Here is a 24,888-nt window from a genome sequence, read left to right as displayed (position 1 = left end):
AATCCACCTGCCTCTCTGTGTGTACTTTTAATAAGCAGAATCAAGTCAAGCAAAGGAAAGGTCAGCGTTGTACTCGATTCAATGACAAAAACAAGTCCCACCAATGACCCAATGTGAGAATTGTTTACTCATTCTAGATAAAGAGTGAGGTGTCCAGTTAACACATTTCCTGATTTACTCTTCATTCAATTTGCCCGCTCCCTCACTTTAGAACAAAATCGTGTAACTTCAATGAATCCACGAGTTTCGAATCAAGCTCAAATCCCCAGGTAACTTGACCTTTATCTTTTCTTTAACTGCTTTCCCACCATCGCATATGGTGTATCTATAATTTCAATTTACCCAGAAGCCACCAGATGTACCATGAGCCAGTACAAGTGATTAATTATACATTAACAAGCTATAGTTATTAACTTTCAACTTCTAAAAAGTATGTTCCAATTTAAAGCAGAAATTCATGCCTCAGGCAATTCACAGCTACAATAGGGTTTCTTAAAAATCATTCCTACATAAGCCTGCTAAACTTAATATGTGGACTAATCCAGCTAATTAAGGATGTACGGAAGAAACCCAACCCATATTTTCCTTGTGTTCTGCCAGGTGTGAATGGCTAGATTTATGCCAGCATGCACATACTCACATAAACATATATACTAATACACTATTTATTATTATTGTATTCAATGTAACTTCACATATGTAAATATAATTTAAAAGATGGCAAAGTTTGAGCTATGGAAAAAGAGATTTCAAGTGAAGCTAAGTGAGAGCTCTTTATTTCACAGGGGCCTGAGAGAAGGTACGTGAAAACTGAATATTACATATTCTCCCATAATAGAATATAGAATTCATAAAAGTAACAAAAATCCAATTGCACATATTCTTTAATTCGAGATAAAACCAAAGGAAATTAATGGTAGTTACAAAGAAATAGAATACGGGTTAGATTAAAAGATTCCACACATGTTAACACTATTGAGTCCTTAAATATATCTATCTTATATGCATGGGTGTTTTGTCTCCATGAATGTCTGCAATCCATGTTCACGACTGGTGTCTAAAGAGATGAGAAGAGGGCATTTGTTCCTCTGGAGTTGGAGTCAGACAGTTCTGAGCTGCCTCGTAGATGCTGGGCACTGCACCCAGGTATTCTGAAGGAACAGCGCTCTTAACTATTGAGCCATGTCTCCAGTCCCTAACAACTCATTTTAAAGGGCTATTAAAATGCTAAAGCACAATAATTATTCATTACAAAAATTGTTAAAATAAAGGTTCTTAAAAGTCTCAATGGCAGTATTTTCTAAAGGTGAACCCTATTCAGTTTTTTTATGATGATATTTATAAAATCACCCTAAAACGTCAAGTGTAGTTTCAATACAATTCCATAAAACCAAGTATAACTTCCTATATTTTAGTAAGAAAAATGTGTATTTTTATTTCTTGAAATAAGGTATATAATGATAATGAACTATGATTTCTAATTTCTGTATATTAAATTTTATTGTACTCTTTTATTTATTACATACATTTTAATTACAATCCCAATTAAATTGATGTAAGAATTTTACCTGATAATACCATAATTTTTATGGCTCTTTATAAATTATCTGTATTTGTTTTTAAAGCATGCATAAAATACATTGATAAATGAACTTTTCAAATCTCCACACAAGCATCAGTGCCGGTCTCCTCTCTGATAAGCATTTCAGCACTGACGCCCTCAGCAGGAAACAGCAGAGGTGAAGGATGCAGATGACAGATTCAAGCAAATGATTTTCTGCTTTCTGTTCAGAAATGACCCTCATATGCTAACTATTATCTCCCAAAAGGCTTCTAGTTTATCCTGAAACTGATGGTTGCACCAACAGGCAGAGATGCTGCTGGGCTCATGCATGCCCCCAGCTCCAGCATGCCAGAGCAGGAGGAACTAAGCCTGCTTAAGCTATACACCACGTTTCAGGGTCAGTGGCCTACAGAGCCAAAACTCAAGCCAGTCAAACAAAACAGATACAAGGTATGCTGACTCTGGGCACTCGAAAAATGCAAAGAGATAAAGTTATTTCCCACTAAGAAAGTTGCAACAAAGGTTTGACCTCCTTACTAAAAGCCGAAGAACAGGGATAAATCCTTCTAATGATTGGGAAGAGGAGGCTCAAGGGAAAAGAAAAATGATTTCTCAAACGTGGTAGAACTGGGGCTGAAGCAGCCTCACACATGTTAGGTAAGCACTCTACCACTCAGTTATCCTGGACTGAGGGTGACATGGGAACCATTCCTTCTAACTAAGCAAGCACGCTCATCAGTAGCCCTGCTAGTTAAGACAAAACATTTTCTATACTGGAAAAAAAAAATCTGAGCCCTATATTTTTTCCATTTAGCCTTATCGTTCCATGTGAATATACCTCGATCTTACAAAACAATTATGCTGTTGCAAAATTTCATTGGCTAGCATATGCATATACTGTAAGCTATAAAAACTACTTTCAGTATCACTAACCTCTAGTTAATAGATTCTTCCAAAATATCTTGTTTTTCTTTAAACTAGTAGAGACAAAGTCTAGTTCTCAGAGTAACATCTCTGCATCTGAATTGAGAGCAGATATTAAATAGTCATCAGGAAAGGACCACAGTGCCTTGAAAAATTACAAGAAAAAAATCCTGATACTTCTTCCTGGGTTTTAGTGGTGAACCATCAACATATGCTACTGGGTCAAAACTATTATCCTGAAGATTGGTGGCCTCTGATGGAAATGTGTCCCTATATGAAGACAGGAAAAAAGATTTGCTTACCTTGTATTACATGTGAGTTGTCCTTCAAGAAGAAGTTATACAGGTATTTGGGAATAAAAGCAGACATGCATGCATACGCCAAAGCTAAGAACAAAGCAAAGCCACACTCAGTTAATATAGTGAGAGCTCTTACTCACTCAGCACACACTCTGAGAGTCTACTATTAAACACAATTATGACCTAAATGCTGGAAGCACAAAATTATAGGTAAAAAAGCTTCTGATATTTAAAAAGGAGGCACTGAAAGATAAACACTCTAGAAATTTCAATTTCAAATTGCTGTGGCAATCATTATATCCTACAATAAAAGCTTAATTGCCTAGACTTTATTTTTTTAAACTTCTAAGCATTCATTATTAACAAGGTGCAGGAGCCTCATAATCATTAATCACTGCTGATACATTCAAGATTCCTGGGTTTCAGAGTACTAGTTATAACCTGTATTTTCAAATACAGGCTTTTATTACTCTTGAATCCATAACTAATAATTGCGTATACCTGAGTAAGTCAGCAAAAACCAGATCAGACTCGTGAGTGAGCTTATCAGAAGAGAGCACTATAAAGTCATTCAAAGAAAGAAATATAAATTTTTCAAGATATTTTTGTCTTTTTTTTCTCTCTAAATTTGAGTGTATCAAATCTAACACAGTAGTTTAAAAATCTACTATGAGAGGTCCTAAAACAGTGTTAGAAACCAAAAATCCTGCCATTAACAAACAGCTGGACAAACAAAGGCTGGCAGCACTGGCATATGGGCCATGAGAACAAAACAGACCCAGGATTAATTTCCTGATCCACACAGTGTTGCCTAAGATCACAAAAGGCATGAAGAAGTTTCCATTAAACAAGTATGTTTGGTATAATATGTGTTGGATATATAATAAGGGAAAAACCTAACCAATATTGATTGGTTTACAAACTATTTAGAAAATATATTTAACAGTAATTTCTAGGAAAGTCGAAATCTTCTCCCAGAGATCATAAAAATGTTCATCAAAGTGGGTAAGGTAATTCAGCAGAATTAGAATAATTCTCACCAAACTGTCAGGAATGGTCTCATGACAAGGAATACCCTTTAATACTCAACTAATTACTTTCACCCTCTAAAAGAAATTAACACAATTTCACAATATTTTATGACACATGCAAGGTAAAATATAAGAATTTTAAGATAAAACTTCTGGTTCTGAGGCTGATAGTTAAGAATAATATGCATAGTGATTTCTCAGTGATAGAAAGCTTACCTTCATTGTTGAAATTTAGATACAGGAATGGAGCACAGAGTGAGTCAAGACCTGATGCAGGGGAGTTGAAAGGAAAGAGAGAAATGAGTGCATTGCAGAAGAGCTGCGGAGCTCTCCCTCCATTCCTGCATCTCTCCAAATACATCAGCATTTTGTGCACACCGGCACAAATGTGCATTGTCAGTAGTTACCTCCCTCCATTCCTGCATCTCTCCAAATACATAAGTATTGTGTGCACACCAGCACAGATGTGTGTTCTGTAAGTAGTTACTACACAGAATAAACAGTAGGGTCTGACAGACCAGAGTCCCACACAAGGCGAAGAGCAGCACAGCAATAGTGACATAAATATGATGGATTCAGTCCTATGTCTGACCCAAACCATGTGTGAATTTGGTAATTATTGGCCTCTTCAGGTATGTTTTCTCATGTAGGAGATGCATCTTTGTGATATAAGCTTTTTTCCTTCAGGATTATGAAATAAAGTATAGAACCACATTTATTTATTGATAATAGTACTTTTAATCTGTTACCATGCTGAAAGAACACACAAAATGGACCTGTAATGGGTTAGGAGGAAATGTACTCTGCGGTGTGCTGGGCAAAAATAATCATACCTTCATGAGTGGTTGGTGAGCAGTACAACACTCAAAACCAAAACCACTGCTCAGAACAAAGCACTCAGAAATAGGGTTGGGTTGAATAGGTTTCTTATTTATGAATTAATGATAATAAAGATAATAATGACAAATGAAGAAATCCAGGAAATTAGAGACATTAATGATAGTAGAAAGAAAAAGAAAAAAATGAAATGAGCAATTTAAGGTGATATTCCATTCCTAATAACTACAATTATCTATTAGGAATACTTCAGTGGTAACATTCTCAAATAGCCTAACATCTCTTTTGGCATGAGTTATTTCACTACTTTGATATGATTAAAACTGTTTACACAGATTAGACTGTTTTCCTGTCAATGTCACTGAAAGATGTTGACTTTTAAATGTCACATAAAATGATATCTTCAATACATCTAGACCAAGTTTGTTTGATAATTTATTTAAAGTTAACATCTTTAAAAGACACTAGAATTTTAGAGGCTTTTCTCCTCTTCAAGATGAAAGAGAAAAGACCTGAAGAAAAATTGTAGTAACTGAAATGTTACCTTGCCAGTACACAAGATCAGGATGAGAAACTACCCAGGCCTTCAGTACACGCCGGAACTTTGCATGGCCTTCTGGTGATGACAACAGCTCATCGTACTGATGACAGCGAGGGATGTCCACTTCAATCTGTAAGCAGCAGAGCAGGAAGGAGCAAGTGTAACAGATGATCCCACACACTCCCAGCCCTCGCCTCTTCAGCACATAGAAGAGATTCCTTTAGAATATTTCACCTTTAGAATCCATTGGCAAAGTGCATGGGGGTTTAAACTAATCTCTGGAAGCATCACACATTAGTTTCTGAGTATAAGAGAAACTCTTTTTCTAACAACACAGACATTGGGCAGTGGAAGAATACTCATAATGAAGAGAAGAGGTATCATCGTACCTTCTAGCATGTAAAGAATTGTGAGCACTGTCTGAGAGCACCTTACCTGTCTGTCTGTAGGAATCGGAGTGTCTTTGTCAATGGCATCGTACTTGGCATGAATAGCTCCCTGCAAAAGATAAAATAACACATAAATTCCTTACATCCTTGATGAAATTGGAAGTACACATTAATATGCTGGGATCATAAGTATTTTAATTTTATAGTTCTTTTTAAAATACTTGAATAAAATTTACTGGTACAATGTCTCTAAAAATGCAAAATCCATTTTTTTTCAGCAAGATGTCAATATCAGAGCTTCTATATTTGAAATTTTTGAATTAGTGATGCTTCAAAGGAAAAACCTGTTTCTTAACAAAAGTCTAATTTTGAAGATCTACCTAAATATGAACGGTTATATTTAAACTAAAGTATAGAAATTCTCTACATCTTTGACCATCCATGTCTGATGAAGTTCCACTTAGGTGAGGTGGATCTTTACCTGGTGTGTTGATATACAGCTGTAATCCCAACACTCAAGAGAAAGAAGCAGGTAGATGCTGTGACAACACAGTCAGACCTTACTTCAAAAAGAAACAAAATCGACAACCAAAGAACCCCTTTGAATTACATATACGAAATGGTAAATGACCTTAGAGGTCACTTAGCTAGAAAGTACACCAAAATGCTATTTTCTCTGCATTACTAACTCATAAATCAACATTTTCACGAAAAAGGTATTATTTTAGAGAGAGGATTATCTTATCAGAAGATTATCTGTTAAAGCAGGTGAGGCAAATAAAGTTGTTCAGAAGAATGACAGCAGCAGGAACAGTGGGTAAATACGCTGTGAACAGAGAACAGTAGGTTCATAAACATTTCTTACAGGGTCATACAAAGAATATCTGAATACAATACTTTAAACTTCAATCATGTTCTATAGAATCACTTGTGTAAAAGTTCTTATGACTTACTATAGTGGTAGAGAAAGCCAAAAATTCAGTAAAATTATTTACTGCATATATTTTTTGGGATATCTATTAATAACAGGTTTGGAAAACCTGACAATGTGAATCTTTCTAGACTGGAATATAGTACAGTTCTATTGCACTAATTATTAACATGTGGTAAAAAGCAACAGGCAATCTTGTGAAGTAACCAAACACATTCAAAGAAATTTGTAGACTCTCATTAAGAGAATCAGGAATAGAAAAAAATTGTGCCAACAGAGGTCTATAAAGGTTAAAAATAACTAAGGCCATACTATAGGATGGGCCCCACATTTAGCAACAATTGGCTAATACAAATGCACTCCATAATTTTGTTAGTCTGTTTTAATTTGAGAGAGAGAGAGAGAGAGAGAGAGAGAGAGAGAGAGAGAGAGAGAGAGAGTAGGGTGGGTAGGGAGGTAGAGAGGATCTGGGAGGAAATGGATGGAGTAGGAGAAACAATACGAAAAATACATTGTATAAAATAAATAAAAAACTTTAAAAAGATTAAAAATGGTTGAGGGAACTAAAATGGTGTTATTTATCTATGTGAGAACACAAGCAGACAGAATGAAAAGGAAATTGGTAGGAAATGAAACAATATGGCAAGGACTATCATCATGACTTGTCACCAGTCTCTTCTGAGAAGACACTTTGTGAGTAACTCGGGGCAGTGCGCTTTCCCTCACTGCTGCAGATCAGGAACAGAAGACAAAGCAACTACTTCTCTTGGCAGGCTGGCCAGGTGGAACAGCTATGCGAAAAGCCACTAAATTACATCCATAATTTTGACAAGCCACAACTGAATTAAAATATTAATCAATTTGGAACCACTTATAAATTAAAGTTATATTTAAAAAGGAGCATACTTCATAAGCAGGATGGTACTTATAACTGATATATATTCACTAGATAACTAGTTTAAAATAATAATGATATTTCCTATGGACACTAATAAGTACAATATTAAAGTAAAATATTAAAATAATTATATTCTATTATTTTCAAAAGCTTTCTACTTAAAATTGTTAAATATTTTAATATATAGTTTTCTATTCGTGAAGAAAAGTTATATGTGAAGCATTATAGTGTTTCTGAGATGCAATTCTTCCATGTACTCCAGGCTGACCTTAAACTCATAATCCACTGCAACAGCTTCCCACACACTGGAAGATAACTATGAATCCCTACACCTGGTGATACTGAACACTTTATACTCTTTCTATACACTACTTATCCATTTCCACGCTTTTTGCTTTCGTACCTCAACTCCCAAAAGAGCAGCCCAGGTTAATCCTCTCATAAGTGGAGGGATATCAACTCTTGCTTCTTTCCAGATTTGATTTTTTTTGTATGGGTAAGCCTATGATAAGATAAAAATAGTCAAAATTAAAATCATATCATGTATATTTAGCAAAAAGAATACAATAAAACTAGAAATCAATCACCAGAATACATTTGAAAATTATTTAGATCCATAGGAGGTCAACAGTATACTTCTGAACTATCAATGAATCCAGTTGTGAAGGAAATTAAAATATATTTTGACACAAGCAATAATGGAAACAACATAGCAAAAGCCTATGGGATACAGTAAAATTAGCTCTTTGAGGGAAAGTCACACAAATCAGTAACTACATCAAACAAGCAAAACCATTTCGCAATAACAAGCAAGAGGGACTGAAAAAGAGGACTGAAAAAGTGAGACAAATGTCAGCTATACACGTTAGAGCGAGAATAAATGAAATAAGTCCAGAAAACAGTAAAAAAATAAATAAATGCAATGGCTTTAAAAGCAAACAAAATTAAAAAGCCCTTAGCTATACTTTAAAGTAAGAAAGAGAAGAGAGGAGTCTGGAGATGGCTCAGTGGTAAAGAGCTTTTTCTGCTTTCTCCAAGGACCAGAGTCTGGTTCCCAGTACTCGCATGGTGACTCACAACTGTCTATAACTCCAGTTCCGGGGATCCAATACTCTCTCCTAACCTCTGTGGACACTGCACACACATTGTGCACATACATATATTCACTCAGGTACTCTCTCTCCCTCTCCTTCCCTCTCCTTTCCCTCCCTCCACCTCTCCCTCCTCTCCCTTCCCCCTCCAATAAATAAAAATAAATTCATTAAAATAGAGAAAAGACAAAAATAAAATCAAAGTTAAAAGGAAACACATATGACTGATACCACAGAAATATAAAGGATTGTCAGAGATTAGGAACAACTATAGTCGGTAACTTTGATAAACTGGAAGGAATGAACAAAATCCAAACTAGGCAGCACACACCCTTTAAGACTGAATGATGAGCAAGTTGAAAGTAGGTTATCAGAACTGAATCCAGAGTAAAAAGATTCCCAGTTCAATGTAAACTCTAGGACTAGGCATTTCAATATCACCAAATACTTAGAACTAATTATCAATTCTCAAATTATTTCTAAAAACAAATAGGAAGAATTTGTTTAAACTCGTTTTAGTGCACAGCATTACCCTATATCAAACCCAGACAAGAAAACTATAGGCCAGCATCCCTAATGACTACAAAACACAAATTTTTAACATAATACTATAAACAGTCCCATAGCCCATGAAAAACTCAGTATAATCCAGTGGGATTCATATGATGGCTTGCCACATACAAAGCAAAAGTGGAATACACAATATTAACACAATGAAGAACAATAATATATTATCTTATCAAAAAATATAAAAAAATTTCACAAGATTCATCACCTTGTCCAGGAAAAGAATATTTACAAACAGGATGGAATAGAATGTACCACAGTACATGAACAAGCCCACAGCTAACAGTATTCCACATGGAGAAAAGAGGAACACATTCATTCTAAGATGTGGAATAAGACAGAGATGTCCACTCTCTCTCTTCTTATCCAAAATGTTACAGAACTCCTAGTCTGCCATCAGGGAGGACAAAGAAGTAAAGGCCTTACAAGCTGTTTACAGAAACATGACCTATTTATACAAACCCCTAAAGATTCCTCCAAAAATGTACTAGAACAAACTTAGTGAAGTTGTAGTATATGAAATCAACAGACAAGTCAGTTTCATTATATCAATAATGAAATATCTGTAAAAGAAATCAAGAAAGGAACTTTATCTACAATAGAATTTAGAAATTTTATTTTATATACTCATTTATAAAATAGTACCTAAATTTATAAAATAAATTTGATAAAAAATCTCTAAATTGTTTCTACAAAATGATTTAAAAAACCAAATGGCTGAGAATGGTGTTACATGTTTGCAATCCCAGCACTCAGAATGATGATGCAGGAGGATGATGAGTTTGAAGTCAGCCTAGGCTATATAGTAAGACTGTCACAAACAAAAAAATAAACCATAAAATTCAAAACCCAGGAAGGATATGAAGATGCGTAAAAGTGGGAAAAATGTCTCAGATTTATGGAATGATCATTAAATATTGTTAGAATGAACATACTATCAAAAGCAATCTACAGATTCAATGTAATCTCTGTCAAAACATACATGATATTCTTCAAAGTATAAGATCAAACAATCCTAAATAGCAATAAAAACAAAAGCAAACCCATTTTGAGCACAGTACATTGTATTCTCTGGTTTTATATATAATATACTATATAAACTACACTACAAAGGTAATAAAAGAAAACAATCCTGGCGCCAGACTGAAAACTGATACAACAACAGAGCAGAGTAACCAGTGGGCATAAACTCAGGCACCCACAAACCATTGGTCAGTACATGGGTTAGAAAAATTAGGTGTCCACAAGAAAACAAGCAAGCAAGCACACAAAAAATAACCTGTAAAACCAAGTAAACAAAACCCCTGAAAAGACTCTTCTCTCAATGATTATAAAATCAACTCAAAGTAGGCACACACCTAAATATAAAGCCATGAAATGTAAAACGGCTAGAAGAAATAGGTAGCGGTGGGGGGGGAGGGGGACTGGCGATAGCCACTAGAAAGTTCCAGACACCAGGGAAGCAAGAGGTTCCCAGGACCCAACAGGAATGACATTAGCCTAAACACCCATCAAAGGGGAGATAGAACCCTAAGATCCCACCTCCAGTAGATAGACATGGCCCCCAAATGAGGGATGGGGCCATCCACCCATCTCAAAATTTTAACCAAGAATTGTTCCTATCTAAAGGAAATTCAAGGACAAAAATGGAGCAGAGACTGAAGGAAAGGCCATTTAGAGACCAACCTACCTGGGGATCCATCCCATTTGCAGACACCAAACCCAGACACTATTGCTGATGCCAAGAAGTGCTTGCTGACAGGAGCCTGGCATAGCTATTCCCAGAGAGGCTCTGCCAGAGCCTGACAAATGCAGCCACAGATGCTCACAGCCAACCACTGGACTGAGCACAGGGCCCCAATGGAGGAGTTAGGGGAAGGACTGAAGGAGTTTGCAACCCCATAGGAAGAACAATATCAATTAACCATACCACCCACAGCTGCCAGGGAAAAAGAACCCCCCAAATAGTATACAGGAGGGACCCATGGCTCCAGCTACATATGTAGCAGAGGATGGCCTTGTAGGACATCAATGGGAGGAGAGGCCCTAGGTCCTATGGAGCCTTGATGCCCCAGTGTAGGGGATGCTTGAGAGGTGAGGTGGGAGTGGGGGAATGAGTGGAGGAGCACCCTCACAGAGGCAAAGAGGAGGGGGAACGGGATGGGGGGCTTGCTGAGGGGAGACTGGGAAGTGGGGCACATTTGAAATGTAAATAAATAAAATAACCAATAAAAAAAAAAACAAATAAAAAAGACAGAAGAAGATATGAAAGGATGTTGGACTTAATTTTTTTAAGGAATTATTTTAAAGGTATGAAACAGAAGGAAAAATGGATATATCAAGTTAAAAGTTAAAAGCTAATTAAACAATCAGTAGAGTAAGAAATGGTCTACAGAATTGTAGAAAATATTGGCAACCTTTACAACTGACATGGAATTGATATTCAGAGCACAGTAAAGAAACCAAAACCAAAATAGTTTAAAAAAATTAAATAACTCCCAGTTGATCTACATAGACATTTCTCAGAAGAATATCTGCAAATAGGCACTGGACATTGAAAACACTCTCAGCATCACCAACCCCTGGGGAAATGCAAAGCATAAACCACACAGAAGCGTCTCACCTCCTTATGGCTACTATGACCTCTACTAAGGTTCACTGTGGATGGCAACATCAATTCATACAGCTATTATGGGAAACAACATGGAATGTCCTCAAAAGTTACAGATAGACCTGTCTGATTGTATTAGTTATTTTTCTCATCCCTGAGTCATGGCTGGGCAGGACCATCCATCACAGTTATGTGGTACCAATATGGAAGCAAGGAGATTTAAGCCAGAATCAGAGATGTGCTATAAACATCAAAGTCTATTGGAAGGACTCAGGGTATCCAACTACACTGCACCTTCTAAGGGTTCCACAACATCCTAAAACAGAGTGACCAAGTGTTCACAGACAGAAGCCTGTGTGGGATATTTTATATTCAACCTGTAACACTTATTATGATCCACAATTTCCAGTTCTAGGTATGAATGCTGAGGAAATGGAGTCACCATGTCCAGCGGACATCTGCAGTGACATGTTTACTGAACTACTACGATTCCTAATATGCAACAAATAGAATTAACTTATGTCCACCAATGATGGGTAGATAAAGGAAACGCAGTGTATATTGTAAGTGGAATATCATTCAGCTCCCAAACACGAAATCCTGTAATGTGTGAGAACATGAAAAAAACATGAAGATACTATGTTAAATCAAATAAGCCAAACACCGAGAAGACAAATACATATGGTCACTCATCTGTGAATTAGAAGAAAAACAATTAGAAAAGTGGTCTCCTACAAGTTCCAAGAGGTCGAGTCATTAGCAAGTACTTTGTACTCAGCAGGAGCTGGAGAGCACAGCAGTGAGAGAAGGAAGGAAAAAGTTACTTGATATGAGAGGTAGGTCAATGAAATAAATACTAACATTCTAGTGCACAAAAGAGCAGCTACTTATAAATTAATAATACCGCATTGTATCTCATGAGGATGTCACAAAAATTGATAACTATTTTGTCACAAATAAATGGTAAATATTTGAAAAAGTAGATAAGATTATTTGCAAAACATGGATTAAATATACCACTGGTACCTCATAAATATGTACTGACATATAGTTCCTATATGTCATGAATATAACTGACATATATATGATTGAAAGGGAGTCAGAGAAACTGCTCTGTAGGTAAAGGCACTCGCTGCACTAGCTTGATAATTGATCTGAGCTTGAATCCATGGTTCACAAAGTCACCCACTGGTTTCCACGTGTACACTCTGGCACAGGCGCCCACACATACATTGTGAGCGTATACACACACACACACACACACACACACACACACACCACCACCACCACCACCACCACCATTACTACCACCACCATCATCATAATAATCATGATAAATAAAATTTAAAAATAATAATTAAAAGGAAAATAGTATCAAGGCAAGAAAAAGAAAATGTCTCAAATTACTAGGTTCATATTCTAGTCTGGGCACTGTAATACAGATTGGTGATAGAGTTGAGGAGACCTTTAATACATTTTTAAGATTATTAACCACTGGGTCTGGTTTTATCTATATAAATAAACAGATGAATCCACCTCAACATCTCCAAAAGCTGTACAATAAAGTTAAAAACAAGGGCTTGCTCTACCTGTTCTTAATCAGGGAGGATTATAAGTGACTGAAAACCAGGGTTCTCGTGTTCTATGATCAAAGAAGACAAAACCCTTGTAAAATTCTGGTATATAAGGTATGTGCTAAGCATAAGCTATGTAAATTCTTGTATGTCTAGCACATTTAACATCTATAAATCTGCAAATTGAAGGAACTTCTAGAAGACAATTATTAGCACACAGGATCTTTATGTCTTAGCTACATGATATACACCTGAAAACTGCTTTGCAGAATGTTTCCAATCTGAAAGGAGAAGCCCAGTCTTCACAAGCCTGTGCTGGTCACGCTCGGGTTGTGGAAGAGTATCGCACTGAAACTGAAATTCCTAGTACAGTGAGTTTAATATAGTTGTTGACTAGTTATATTCATAGTTTATACCCTATTTCTATCAACACTGGTACCTTTTCCTATTGACTTTTATGCCTTCTTTAAAAATAATGTTAATTCTTTGCCTGAGGTAATCTTTCACATATTTTCATTTTAGAACTTCTATCAATTTTAAAAGTTAGAGAAGTTAGTTCCAGAAGATTATATGAATTACTGTACTCATAATTTCAAGCTATAAGAAATTAAACATTAAACTAACAGCATTAGAGGGAGACTCATAGGGACCATCATTAACACTTGATATGTTAGATATATCACAATATGTTCCTACCTTCAAGAGCCTGTCAAAGAGAATAATCCTGTTTAGTTGATATTCTGTATCCCGCTCCCTGATGATTAGAGGCAGGGTGGCAGCTGCAGACAACTCATTGTTGCTGTTGGAATGCGGCAAACTTGACTGGCTGTAAAGGAACAACCAATGTAAAACTATGGACAAATTTTTTTTTTGCTTCTGATTTTTTGTATTAGATATCTTCTTTATTCACATTTCAAATGTTATTCTCTTTCCTAGTTTCCTCTCCGAAAGCCCCCTATCCCCTCCCCCTTCCCTCTGCTCCCCAACCCACCCACTTCTGCTTCCTGGCCCTGGCATTCCCCTATACTGCCACATAGAATCTTCACAAGACCAAGGGCCAACAAAGACAATATTAAAGCACAACTTTATAAATGTTCTATTTAAAATCTACACATTTCTTATTAATCTAACAGAATCATGATGTGTCAGAAGAAGGAACATCTACTCACTCATCTTCAAGCAATGGGTAAAACGCTTCTCCACCAACATCTTTTAATCTCTGCCAATATAAAAAACAAAGTGCTTATAAATCACCATGTTGGGTAGTAAGAGTAATATCTACTTAAAAAGAATAGTTATGTAAACATTATAAATTTACAACAGTACAAAGAAGTAAAAGATAGGATCTAAAGATTAGTCTGTTTCATGAACGTTCAAGCACACCATACTTCTGACAAGGGTTACATATGAGTAGTCTTCTCTTTCCCCCCTCTATAGGCAGTGTTCCTAACATTTCCTCACACATAACACCAAATTACTAACAATACAAAAGTTAATGTATAAAATATTTTAAATTATATAAATAATAATGATTAGAAAAAGCTATTTTAATATATTCATTTATTAAAAGATTACTAAAAATATGTTCTTTCATATATTCTTCAAAGATATTTGCATGAAATATAATTGGTAAAGTCACAATTTCTGGAGTATACTTTTTAAAGCTTTTAAATGACAACTCACTCAGAAGTACTGATGAAATATAAGATCATGTAATATACAGAACAGGTAAACACATAGCTGAAACTTACAACTGCACTGTAACCAGGCAACTGTAATTAGTATTATACCTTTTAAAACATCAGAATCTGATCAACTATTTAAATTTTAAATTTTTGTTTTTATTTAAACATTTAAAATGTTTAGAATTACTTAAAATGTACTATGTTTAGTAAATGGAGAAATAGGAAGACTTAGTCAATGAAGATGCAAAGATAATCTTGTTGTAAGTATCCGGCAGTGTACTTACAGTGTACTTACAGCTGAACTTACAGTTTACACAGATATTTTCTGACAGTTCTACTCCAGACACACACTATAGAAGATCTCTCGTGTATCACAAATGCAAAGTGTTGTGTGTTATCTTTAAATGAGGCATATTTGTTAAGCTTTCATCCTTACATTTCTTAGCTGGCACAAAGACAACGTGACAGTGGTGTCATCTAAGAGTGAGCTTCTATCTCGACCTTGTCCAAAACTTTCTCCATCTTCAAAGAGAAAACTAAGATTTAAAGAAAAAGAAAAAAAAACAGTTGTTATGATGATCATAAAAATATGATTTATTTCTTCTAAAACATTTCCTACCACACTCTCATCATAAAGAAGAAATAAACTTCAGACTAGACAGTAGATTTTAAAAATCGAGCATAGTGTGGTGCATAAAGCCTACATCCCAGTGCTTAGAAGGCGGAGGTAGGAGTGTCAGGAGTTTGAGAATAGTCAATGAGTTCAAGACTAGCATGGGCTACATGAGAACTTGTCTTTAAAAACAAGTTTTCAAAAACTTTAACTGCTAGTTGAAGTTTCTCCTGACAAGACTGACGTTTATATATCTCTCGATTAGTTATAATTCTGGCATATGCTGTCCTGGTTAACTTTGTCACTGATACTATTAGAGCAGTGGTTCTCAGCCTGAGTTGTGACTCCTTTGGGGCTAGAACAACCTGCTTACAGGGGTCTCCTAAGACCATCAGAAAACACAAATACTTAAATTATGATTTATAACAGAAGCAAAATTACAGTTGTGAAGTAGCAACAAAACACTTTTATGGTGGGGTCACCACAGCATGAGGCACTGTACTAAAGGGTCACAGCCTCAGGAAGGCCGAGGGTCACTGCTTTAAAGAGAAAACGCTGCAACTACAAATTCTAACCCATCCAACAAGTGTGAGTCTAACTGCTTCCATGTTCATGTAATTACAATATCTACCAAAATAAATGAAATAAAAAACAACCAAAAATTTAAACTGTTATTTCCAAAGGTTTCCTTCACTTACTTGGGGAGTGTGCAGATAGGAGGTTTGGATCGAATAATTTCCTTGTTTATAAGCTCCTTCTCCAGGTCCCCTCCAGCCAAACACCAAAGGTAGTAAACTTCCTCAATAGATCTCTCCGCCAGGTAGTCACTGTCTGTATCTATTAATGGTAACATTTTCAACATTACTATTACCATTTCTGTCTGTATCAACAGCTGATGGTAATAACAGCTGACATTCTAATAAAAGTAGCTGAAGAACCGCTTATCAGTTCTGTGTGTCTGTTTTCAAGTTGCTACTCTACCTAACACTATACAGATGAGACTGAAAATCTTATGTAAGAATCATAAGAAAGGTAACAGAACAGAGGCAAACTACTATCTACAAGATTGGAGGAGCACATAGGAGAATGCACAAGAACAGCAAAAAAGGCTCAGGAATCAGAACCAGAATAGTAAAAGCAGAACTATAATTCATGTAAAAGCAGAACTATAATTCATGTAAAAGCAGAACTATAATTGATGAATTGCTGAAGCTCAATGCAGACAGGTCTGAGAGTTAAAGTCTCAGGATGTGCAGTTATACAGGGACACTGGCACATCAGTAAAATTTTTCACCAGATCCTGGCCAGTTCTTACAGTAAATACTGGAGAAAACTGGCCTGCGCTTGAGGCCATGGGAGGAGAAAACAGAATCAATTTGCAATAGCACCAGAGGACTCCTTTCTTCCTTTTTTCTTTTTTTTTTTTTTTTTTTGGTTTTTTGAGACAGGGTTTCTCTGTATAGCCCTGGCTGTCCTGGAACTCACTTTGTAGACCAGGCTGGCCTCGAACTCAGAAATCCACCTGCCTCTGCCTCCTGAGTGCTGGGATTAAAGGTGTGTGCCACCATGCCTGGCTTGACTCCTTTCTTCCTTATATGGCTTGTCACAGGAGAAGGTCTAACTGACCTGAGAGGAGGGAATACTTTTTATGATGTTGGTGGCAAGGAGAAAGGACAGCATCCTATGGTCCTATAAGCAGGTCACACGGTTTAGTAAGCTTATGCCTCTGGACTGTGATGGTCACACAAGCTTTCTGCCCATAGTGAAACTGGAAGGCTAGGGTGCACTTGACTGGGGTGTCTGGGTGCAGGTGTGTCACGATTAGTACATTTTGATTCATCTTTGTAACAGGTTGAACTTCTCGTAAAAGTGGCTCATGCATAAAGACAGTGAAGGGCCAGAGATTGTCAAAAATCTTGACATAGTTCCTACACTCACAACAGAAGAAAAACTGCTACTTCAGTACTTTTCTTGCCCCCAGATGAAACTCACATTAAGCTGATGTGCACAGTGATCCTATTAGGCAACTTTAGCCATAGCCTGCTTCCTAACTCTAGAGAAGCTAGAAAAGGTAAAATCTGGAAAATTTATTCCCCATATAGAGGGACAGAACAGGAATTTTTATACTCTACAGAAAGGAATGTGGTAGAAAGCCCTCTGTCAACAAAGCACTCCTTTCCTCATGCTTCATGGGACAATATGATGGCAGACTTCCTACTGATGATGAATTTTAGACCACTTTGTGGCATGTAACATTAAAAGACAATCCACTATTGTTGTCTACGCTCTAGTAATGTGGTCTCTCTGCCCCCATGGTCACCATGAGGCAGCACTCCCAACTCTTGGTTCCCTTGCTATAGAACCTGCTCACATTCCCAGTCATCCACCTCCAACCCAGTAAAATCAAAACTCTAGAGGCTTATGATTTATCAGTCAGATTTATAACAGCAAATTCTCAACCCACACAATGCCCACACAATGAACTCAGAGCCAATTGGTACTGATACAAGCTACCCACCTAGACTGGACAAATTGTCCTATATTACTCCATCCCTTCTATGATATTAGTAGCTGCCTGTGGCTATTTAAAGCCATGTGGATCGGGATGGTCCTCTCCTGCGTCCATCTTCTCTGATCCTCTCCCCTCTCTGTCCCCTGTCCTCTGTCTCTAAAACTCTCTGCCTGCCTTCTTTTTTCACTGCCCAATCACAGACTCCAGTTTTATATTACGCCTGCCCTCACCTGCATATCAACAGCAATCTACACCACTTAAATCACGTTATGTGGAATAGTAGTAATTTAGAGTCTAAAATTTGACTTACATTCGACACAATGTAGAATCACCTCCTAATTCCCTGGTGTTTTTCCACAAAAGCCTATGAACATAACACCTGTTACTAATGAATTCAAAAGGCAACAGGCTAGGGGACTCCTTTTGGAAACAAGGCTCATTTATCACCAACGTTTTATTCATCTTTACCTTTACACAAGTCACTGATATCCTCAGGCAGAGTTAAATCAGCGCATCTCAGAGAAGATGAAAACAGACCGGCAGGTTTGATAAAGGGGGTATATAAAGGTGACACTTCACTGAACACCTGGTCCTTCATTAACTCATCTGGGGTTGGCCTTGAGAAAGACAATTGAAAATACTGAGCATGGATAAAAGTCATAACAATTTTCCTACAAGCTATAACACACTCAAGGTGGGAGTGAAAAGCCTTAGATACCTCCTTAACGCAGATGAGCATGATTTGACTTCTTTTATTCACAAAAAGCTAATTTTAAATCACACTTACAATACTGGTATCAACTATGTACTGCAACACATGCAGCTATTGTCCCTTAGTCCATCACTGTCATACCAAATACTAAACCAACTCTCTATAGACAGAGTCCTGGGATGAGCCTGACGTCCTAAGGAATCACCTCTTAGAGGGATGGAAGGTGAGGCACTTCTTCAAAATATTTATCACATTTTCAGGAAGCTCCTGGTGAATAAAGACAAACAATAGAAAATCAATTGTACAAATATATTTTACAAAAATATTTAAAATCTCTTAAGTTTTGATTTTAAAACATATACAAAGTAGAAAGCAGAGACTGAAGGAAAGGCCATCCAGAGACTGCCCCACCTGGGGATCCATCCCATATGCAGACACCAAACCCAGACACTACTGCGGATGCCAACAAGTGCTTGCTGATAGGAGCCTGGTATAGCTGTCTCCTGAGAGGCTTTGCCAGAGCCTGACAAATACAGAGGTGGATGCTCAGAGTCATTCATTGGACTGAGCACAGGGTCCCCAAAGGAGGAGTTAAAGAAAGGACCGAAGGAGCTGAAGGGGTTGCAGCCCCATAGGAAGAACAACATCAGCCAGCCAGATCCCCCAAAGCTCCCTCCAAGGGACTAAACCACCGACCAAAGAGTACACATGGCTCCATGCTCCAGCTGCATAAGTAGCAGAGGATGGCCTTGTTGGTCATCAATGGGAGAAGAGGCCCTTGGTCCTGTGAAGGCTTGATGACCCAGTGTAGGGGAATGCCAGGGCGAGGAGGTGGGAGTGGGTGGGTGATCACCCTCATGGAATCGGGAGGAAGGGGATGGGATAGGGAGTTTCTGAAGGGGAGACCAGGAAAGAGGATAATATTTGAAATGTAAATAAAAAAATATAAAATAAAAGAAAAAAATTTTATTTAGACTTTATTTAAATTTCTATTAATTTGTCACACTCTGTGAAAAAGCTGGCATTTGCAGAGAGATAAGTACAGCTTTAATAGCTTGTTATTGTATCCTAATGTGAAAATGAACTTTCCTAAACATATTGCTCTCACTTGACTATGCCCCTTCCTACATTCAGGTCCTGAAACTTAAGGCCAAGTAGATACCATTAAGAGATAAGCTGCCAGCATGAACCTGCTACTATTGCTCTACTAAATGGACTTAGGACCATATAGCTCTCTAAGTTCACCTCTCTCCTCATAGGTTATCCAGTTCTCAGACGTCATCAGAGAAGTTTCTTTGTACAGGGAATGGTGGTTTAGGGAGAAAAATCATAATGGTTGAAGTGTAGAAAGTGTGTGACTATGGTGTGCTTAGCCATATCTATGTCACACCTCCTCTGCAAGGCTTAAAGACCATCATGGAACACTGGGTGGAGACCCATAGAGCCCAAGGTAGGGGAGCTATTGACAGCCAGTGACAACTAGTGAAGGCGGAATCAGTTATGAGTAAGGGTGTGGCTCCTGGTAAATAGACCAGGGAGCAGTGGACACCCACACCAAGGAGTATATGGGTCACACTGGACTTAATGGGTTATTAAATGGGGGGGGGTGAATTTGAGACCTAGGGGTTGATATGAGAGGAGCTTGGGAAAAGAATTGGGGTGAATATAGTCAGAATATTGTATGAAGTTCTCAAGAATTTATAAAATTAAAAGCAAACAAACAAACAAAGAGGTGGGCCATGAGAGGTGACTGGGTCCCACAGGCCTTCATCTTGGGAATGGGATCTCATACTTCCCGTATCCACTGCAGTGAAGAGCTTGCTTCTCTGCTGTGAGTGTCGTTCCCTCATCAGAAACCTGAGCCTATGGGCACCTTTATCATGACATTTCCAGACCCTGAAACTGTGAGATGATTACTTTTGTTCTTTAAAAATGACCCAGTCTCAGACAGTCTGTTGGAATAGCACACATGTACAACGAACCTTGATAATGTCCAGACACCCATGCTCCTCAGCGAGAACTATTATAGTATCATCTACACAGCCTAAGAGAAAAGGAAAGCCAGATGAGTAAACACGAATTTCTAATCTATCACAATAACCAGGGAAAATAAAATGACAAAAATTTCCAAATATCATATAACATAGTTTTGGTCTCTAAGCTACTAAAACTTGTTTTTATTTAAAGAATTAACTTTCCTTACATGTTTTGACAAAAGCACAGAGGCTTACCCACTCAGTTCAGTTCAGCACAGGCACTAAATTATAGTAACTTACATAAAGATACAAAAAGAAATCCAAGAAATGTTTGATGGTACTGTTATTTCATGGTTACAAAAATAATTGATTTTTATTACATGAGGTCTGGAGAATGACCTCATATATCTCTGGAGATAAAAAAGTATAAATTCAGTTTTCAGACCACACTTAACAGTGCCCCAAATTCCTTGACAGCTATAGTGTCTAGTCTTGGTAAGGAATTAATGAATCAGATAAAATTTTCATGCCACTTAGTTAATTCATTGCCTCCTTCCCACAGGTTTTATCCTTTGTAACCTGTTACTGGAATTCTGATATGTCACTGCTTCATATGAAATAGTCCTATCAGTTCTCTCTCCTTCATTACCATACATTCAATTTACCTTACTCTGAATTAGATTACGCATGCGCTACTATACGTTTCAAAGTTTTACATATGCAAGTTTTAAAGAGAAATGAACATTCTTCCTAGATTGTTTTTCATATACGACTAGTTACATTAGAAAGGGAGCTCAAGGGTTAGATATGGTTGTGGAAGTACAGTTTTGTATTCTATTAGTTTGATTATAGAAAATAGTTTACGTGGCTAAATCATGAAACTAAGACTTCTTTCCACGGAGGTTCAAGTTCCTTCATGAAGAAAGAAAACTGCTGCATGTTTTAAAAGGCACTCTTCATGATTTCTTCTGATGCTTACCTCATCACCGCAACCTAAAGACAGGTGTTTCTCTGTTTCAGAGAGCATGCCATGTACACGACAGCTATTTCTATGCACTGTATTTGGTGGAAAGATAATGAAATGCATGAAACTTACCCAAAGTAAGCAAAAATTTTACTCTTTCAGAAATATCCAAGCTCTGAAACAATTTTCTCCCCTAAATAAAATGGGAAAATAAATTCTTATTAATATTTAGAATTTTCTCCTTGCTCCAGGTATCTTTTGTACGTTAATTGGAGCTGATTTTATTGGCACTGCTATTTATTATCAGATTCAACTGATTTTTTTTTAAAAGATCAGCTTGACTGTTGACTACTGTTAACATTCTTAAAAGAGTTGTGTAATATTTATTGCTTATGGCACCAACATCTAACAATCATCAGATCCAAATGTGATTCCAAACACTGATCACTTTTGAGAACCACACATTATTGTTAAGTTTTCCTGATCACCAAAAGTATTGTCTAGTAAAACACAGAGATGGCTCTGGAATTCCACCCCTGAAATCCTTATTATGTCTCTCACTCAAGTAACAATCCCTTCTCTACACAGATAACCAGTCACAGCAGTTCTTCCTCTCAAGCAACTTCAGACAGGCATTCCACATCTTCCAATAGACCTGAGTTTCTGTGCTGTCTTTGTTGCTTTTGAAGCTGGGGACTGAGTCCAGGACTCAAGGTGCTACATCAGGACAGTTGCTGGAACAGTGCAGCATCGCCGTATTCCATCCCTAGCCCTTCCTCTATGCTTAACTTAAGGCAGTCTTTCTAGGCTGGCCTCAAACTCAGTTCTTCCTAGCAAAGAGTAGCTGGTATTACAGGCTGCTTTAATATACACATTACATTTTAGTTATTTCCTTATCAGTTTGCCTCTAAAACCCCTTAACATGGATTTGGGAGTCAAAATTTTCATCTCCAAAAATCATGTGTTGGGCAATTGTATGTACAACAAGTTGAATTCTTCTATCACTAAATAATTAAATACATTGATAAATTATCTTAATCCCTTTATACCACACGTCTCTCATCTTAAAACTGTTGAAGAAACTGAACAGTTATGAAAATATTTTTAATATTTCAAGATCAAAATTACCATCAGAGAGAACACTGGTGAAAAAGACCTAGTGGCTGCTTTTCTTTCCTGGTTTTATGTTCCATCACTTGCCAGAAGCACAGGCTGGCCTACGGTAACACTTTCAGCTGGCCCACAACTTATATAACCAAATACAAATATCTCCATTTAGCACTTAAAATCTTCTAGGATGTGGTTCCCATGTATATTTTCATCTGGCTGCTACTTTTCTGCCACTGTGAACACACACAGATACCACGGTGTACTTAAATTAGCATATATACCTTCTACATGGAGCACTCAGCTACTCTGGCCTATAATTTGGCCTAGTATTTTTCCCTCAAAACTGTAATTTTAGTCGTGTGCTTCTCACAGTTCTACACATTCTTCATTTCATTGTCATTCTTGAATGTTAATTTTGTAAATTAAATAATTTAAAATTCAATTTTTTGCAATTATGTTTGAATTGGTCACTTCTATATATTCACTATTAGAAAAATAGGCACTGTCCTTCTCACTGTGATTTTCGTGAGAAAAAAATCATTTTTTGACAACTGTGGGCTTTCAGATTTTTCTCTATAACAGCAATAAAGTTTACCAAAGGACTTTAATACTTTAGCTTTCAGAGTGCTGAGCAGGCGTGTATCTGCAGAACTCTTTGCTACACTATAGCCTACAGAGTTTGGCCTCTATGTACTATAGTTTTCCAAATTTTAGAAATATAAACTTTAGAAGCCTGCTGCAAAAATTGATAGACAGAGTCAATATGAAGTTGTTATAAATTGCCTTACATTTTGATAAGTACCCTATCAATGTCATCGGTTATTTTATTATTTGCTTTCTTCTACAGGTTTACCATACAGTTTCCAGGTATTTGTATTTTTGTTGTTTTGTGAGTTTTTATTTTTTCTATTTAACAGAACCTGTACTTCCAAAAGGAGGGCTTTATTTTCTACTTTTGATATTTCCATTATACAGATGTTAGAACATCTGGGTACATCTTCCTTTTCTTTTAACTTTTAATATTTGCAATCTCTTTATCCTTGTGTACAAATGCTTTTGGGAGGATTTCTACTTTTAGTTTTTCCAGTTTTCTAGAACTTATTACATTCTTTGTTTTAATAATTGCATATATTTCATTAAAATTTTGTTTTCTTGATAGTTTATATAATTGTTTAATGAGCTTAACTACCTTATGTTTTAGAAAACATGGTTTTATTTTAAAGTTTTAATGCTATAATTTCTCTATTAGCTGTTTTTTTCTTATTGTGGATATTAATGTTTATGTTTTCTCCTCATGTTCTCATCAGCACCACAGCACTCTTGCACACACTGCAGCAGTGGGACATCTCATGGCAGTATGGCTCTACCACGTTCTTAATGACAGACTAAACACTTCCTTGCAGGATGATTTTGATGAAGTTTTCTTTCATTTTTAAAAAACATTCCTACTACACAAAAAGTTCCATTTGCTAGCTGCTGGTATGGTATTCACTTGTATCTTGATAATTTCTATAAAATCCTAGATGTTGAATTACACAGACTATTTAGACTTACATGTAGCCTGTCATACTTGCACTGGATGCCCAAACCAAGGACATAACCAAGTGACATAAAACTCATAGAAAAATGAAACTTTCTTTTTATTGAATTTGTTCAACTCTGTACCCTTCAAAGGTTATAGACTGATATAATAGTATATTTAAATCTAGTCAATTTGTACAACAAAATATTTTATTACTATGTCAACTTCCTCTCTAAAAAGCAAATTCTAATGATCACAAAATTTATTTTATTAGTTTAAAATTTCCTTATACATACCACACAAAGCTCAAATAAAATTATCCCAAGAGACCATACATCTGATCTGGGGCCAGAAGGTAATGGTTTTTCACTTGGCACATGATCAGTAGTTTTGAAAATTCCTTGTGCAATTACCTCAGGAGCCAGATATGAGGGATACCTGCAACATGTGTGAAAAGAACAAATAATTACATTGCGCTACAATGGTGACAGAAACTGGCCGGGCAGTGGTGGTGCAAGCCTTTAATTCCAGCACTTG

At 36.7% G+C, this 24,888-nt stretch overlaps 1 protein-coding gene across 2 annotated transcripts in view; it reads right to left on the bottom strand.

Annotated features, from left to right (window-relative positions):
• The window catches only part of Tbck (TBC1 domain containing kinase), a 148,640-nt gene that overhangs the window by 89,361 nt on the left and 34,391 nt on the right, over positions 1-24,888 (bottom strand). For both annotated transcript variants that reach the window (XM_029537455.1, XM_021195648.2), the window contains exons 6-19: positions 24,648-24,789; positions 21,852-21,912; positions 20,762-20,823; positions 18,985-19,046; positions 18,536-18,684; positions 16,254-16,392; positions 15,379-15,478; positions 14,427-14,476; positions 13,954-14,083; positions 7,818-7,916; positions 5,632-5,694; positions 5,200-5,326; positions 4,035-4,085; positions 2,791-2,874 (exon numbers count right to left, since the gene is read on the bottom strand). In XM_029537455.1, coding sequence (XP_029393315.1) covers positions 2,791-2,874; positions 4,035-4,085; positions 5,200-5,326; positions 5,632-5,694; positions 7,818-7,916; positions 13,954-14,083; positions 14,427-14,476; positions 15,379-15,478; positions 16,254-16,392; positions 18,536-18,684; positions 18,985-19,046; positions 20,762-20,823; positions 21,852-21,912; positions 24,648-24,789 — 1,319 coding nt within the window. The remainder of the gene's footprint in view (positions 1-2,790; positions 2,875-4,034; positions 4,086-5,199; positions 5,327-5,631; positions 5,695-7,817; positions 7,917-13,953; positions 14,084-14,426; positions 14,477-15,378; positions 15,479-16,253; positions 16,393-18,535; positions 18,685-18,984; positions 19,047-20,761; positions 20,824-21,851; positions 21,913-24,647; positions 24,790-24,888) is intronic.

Source organism: Mus pahari, chromosome 4, assembly GCF_900095145.1.
Source record: "Mus pahari chromosome 4, PAHARI_EIJ_v1.1, whole genome shotgun sequence".
Taxonomy (NCBI): domain Eukaryota; kingdom Metazoa; phylum Chordata; class Mammalia; order Rodentia; family Muridae; genus Mus; species Mus pahari.
Note: the sequence above shows the minus strand (reverse complement) of the source record. Positions and strands in the feature narration are given on the sequence as shown.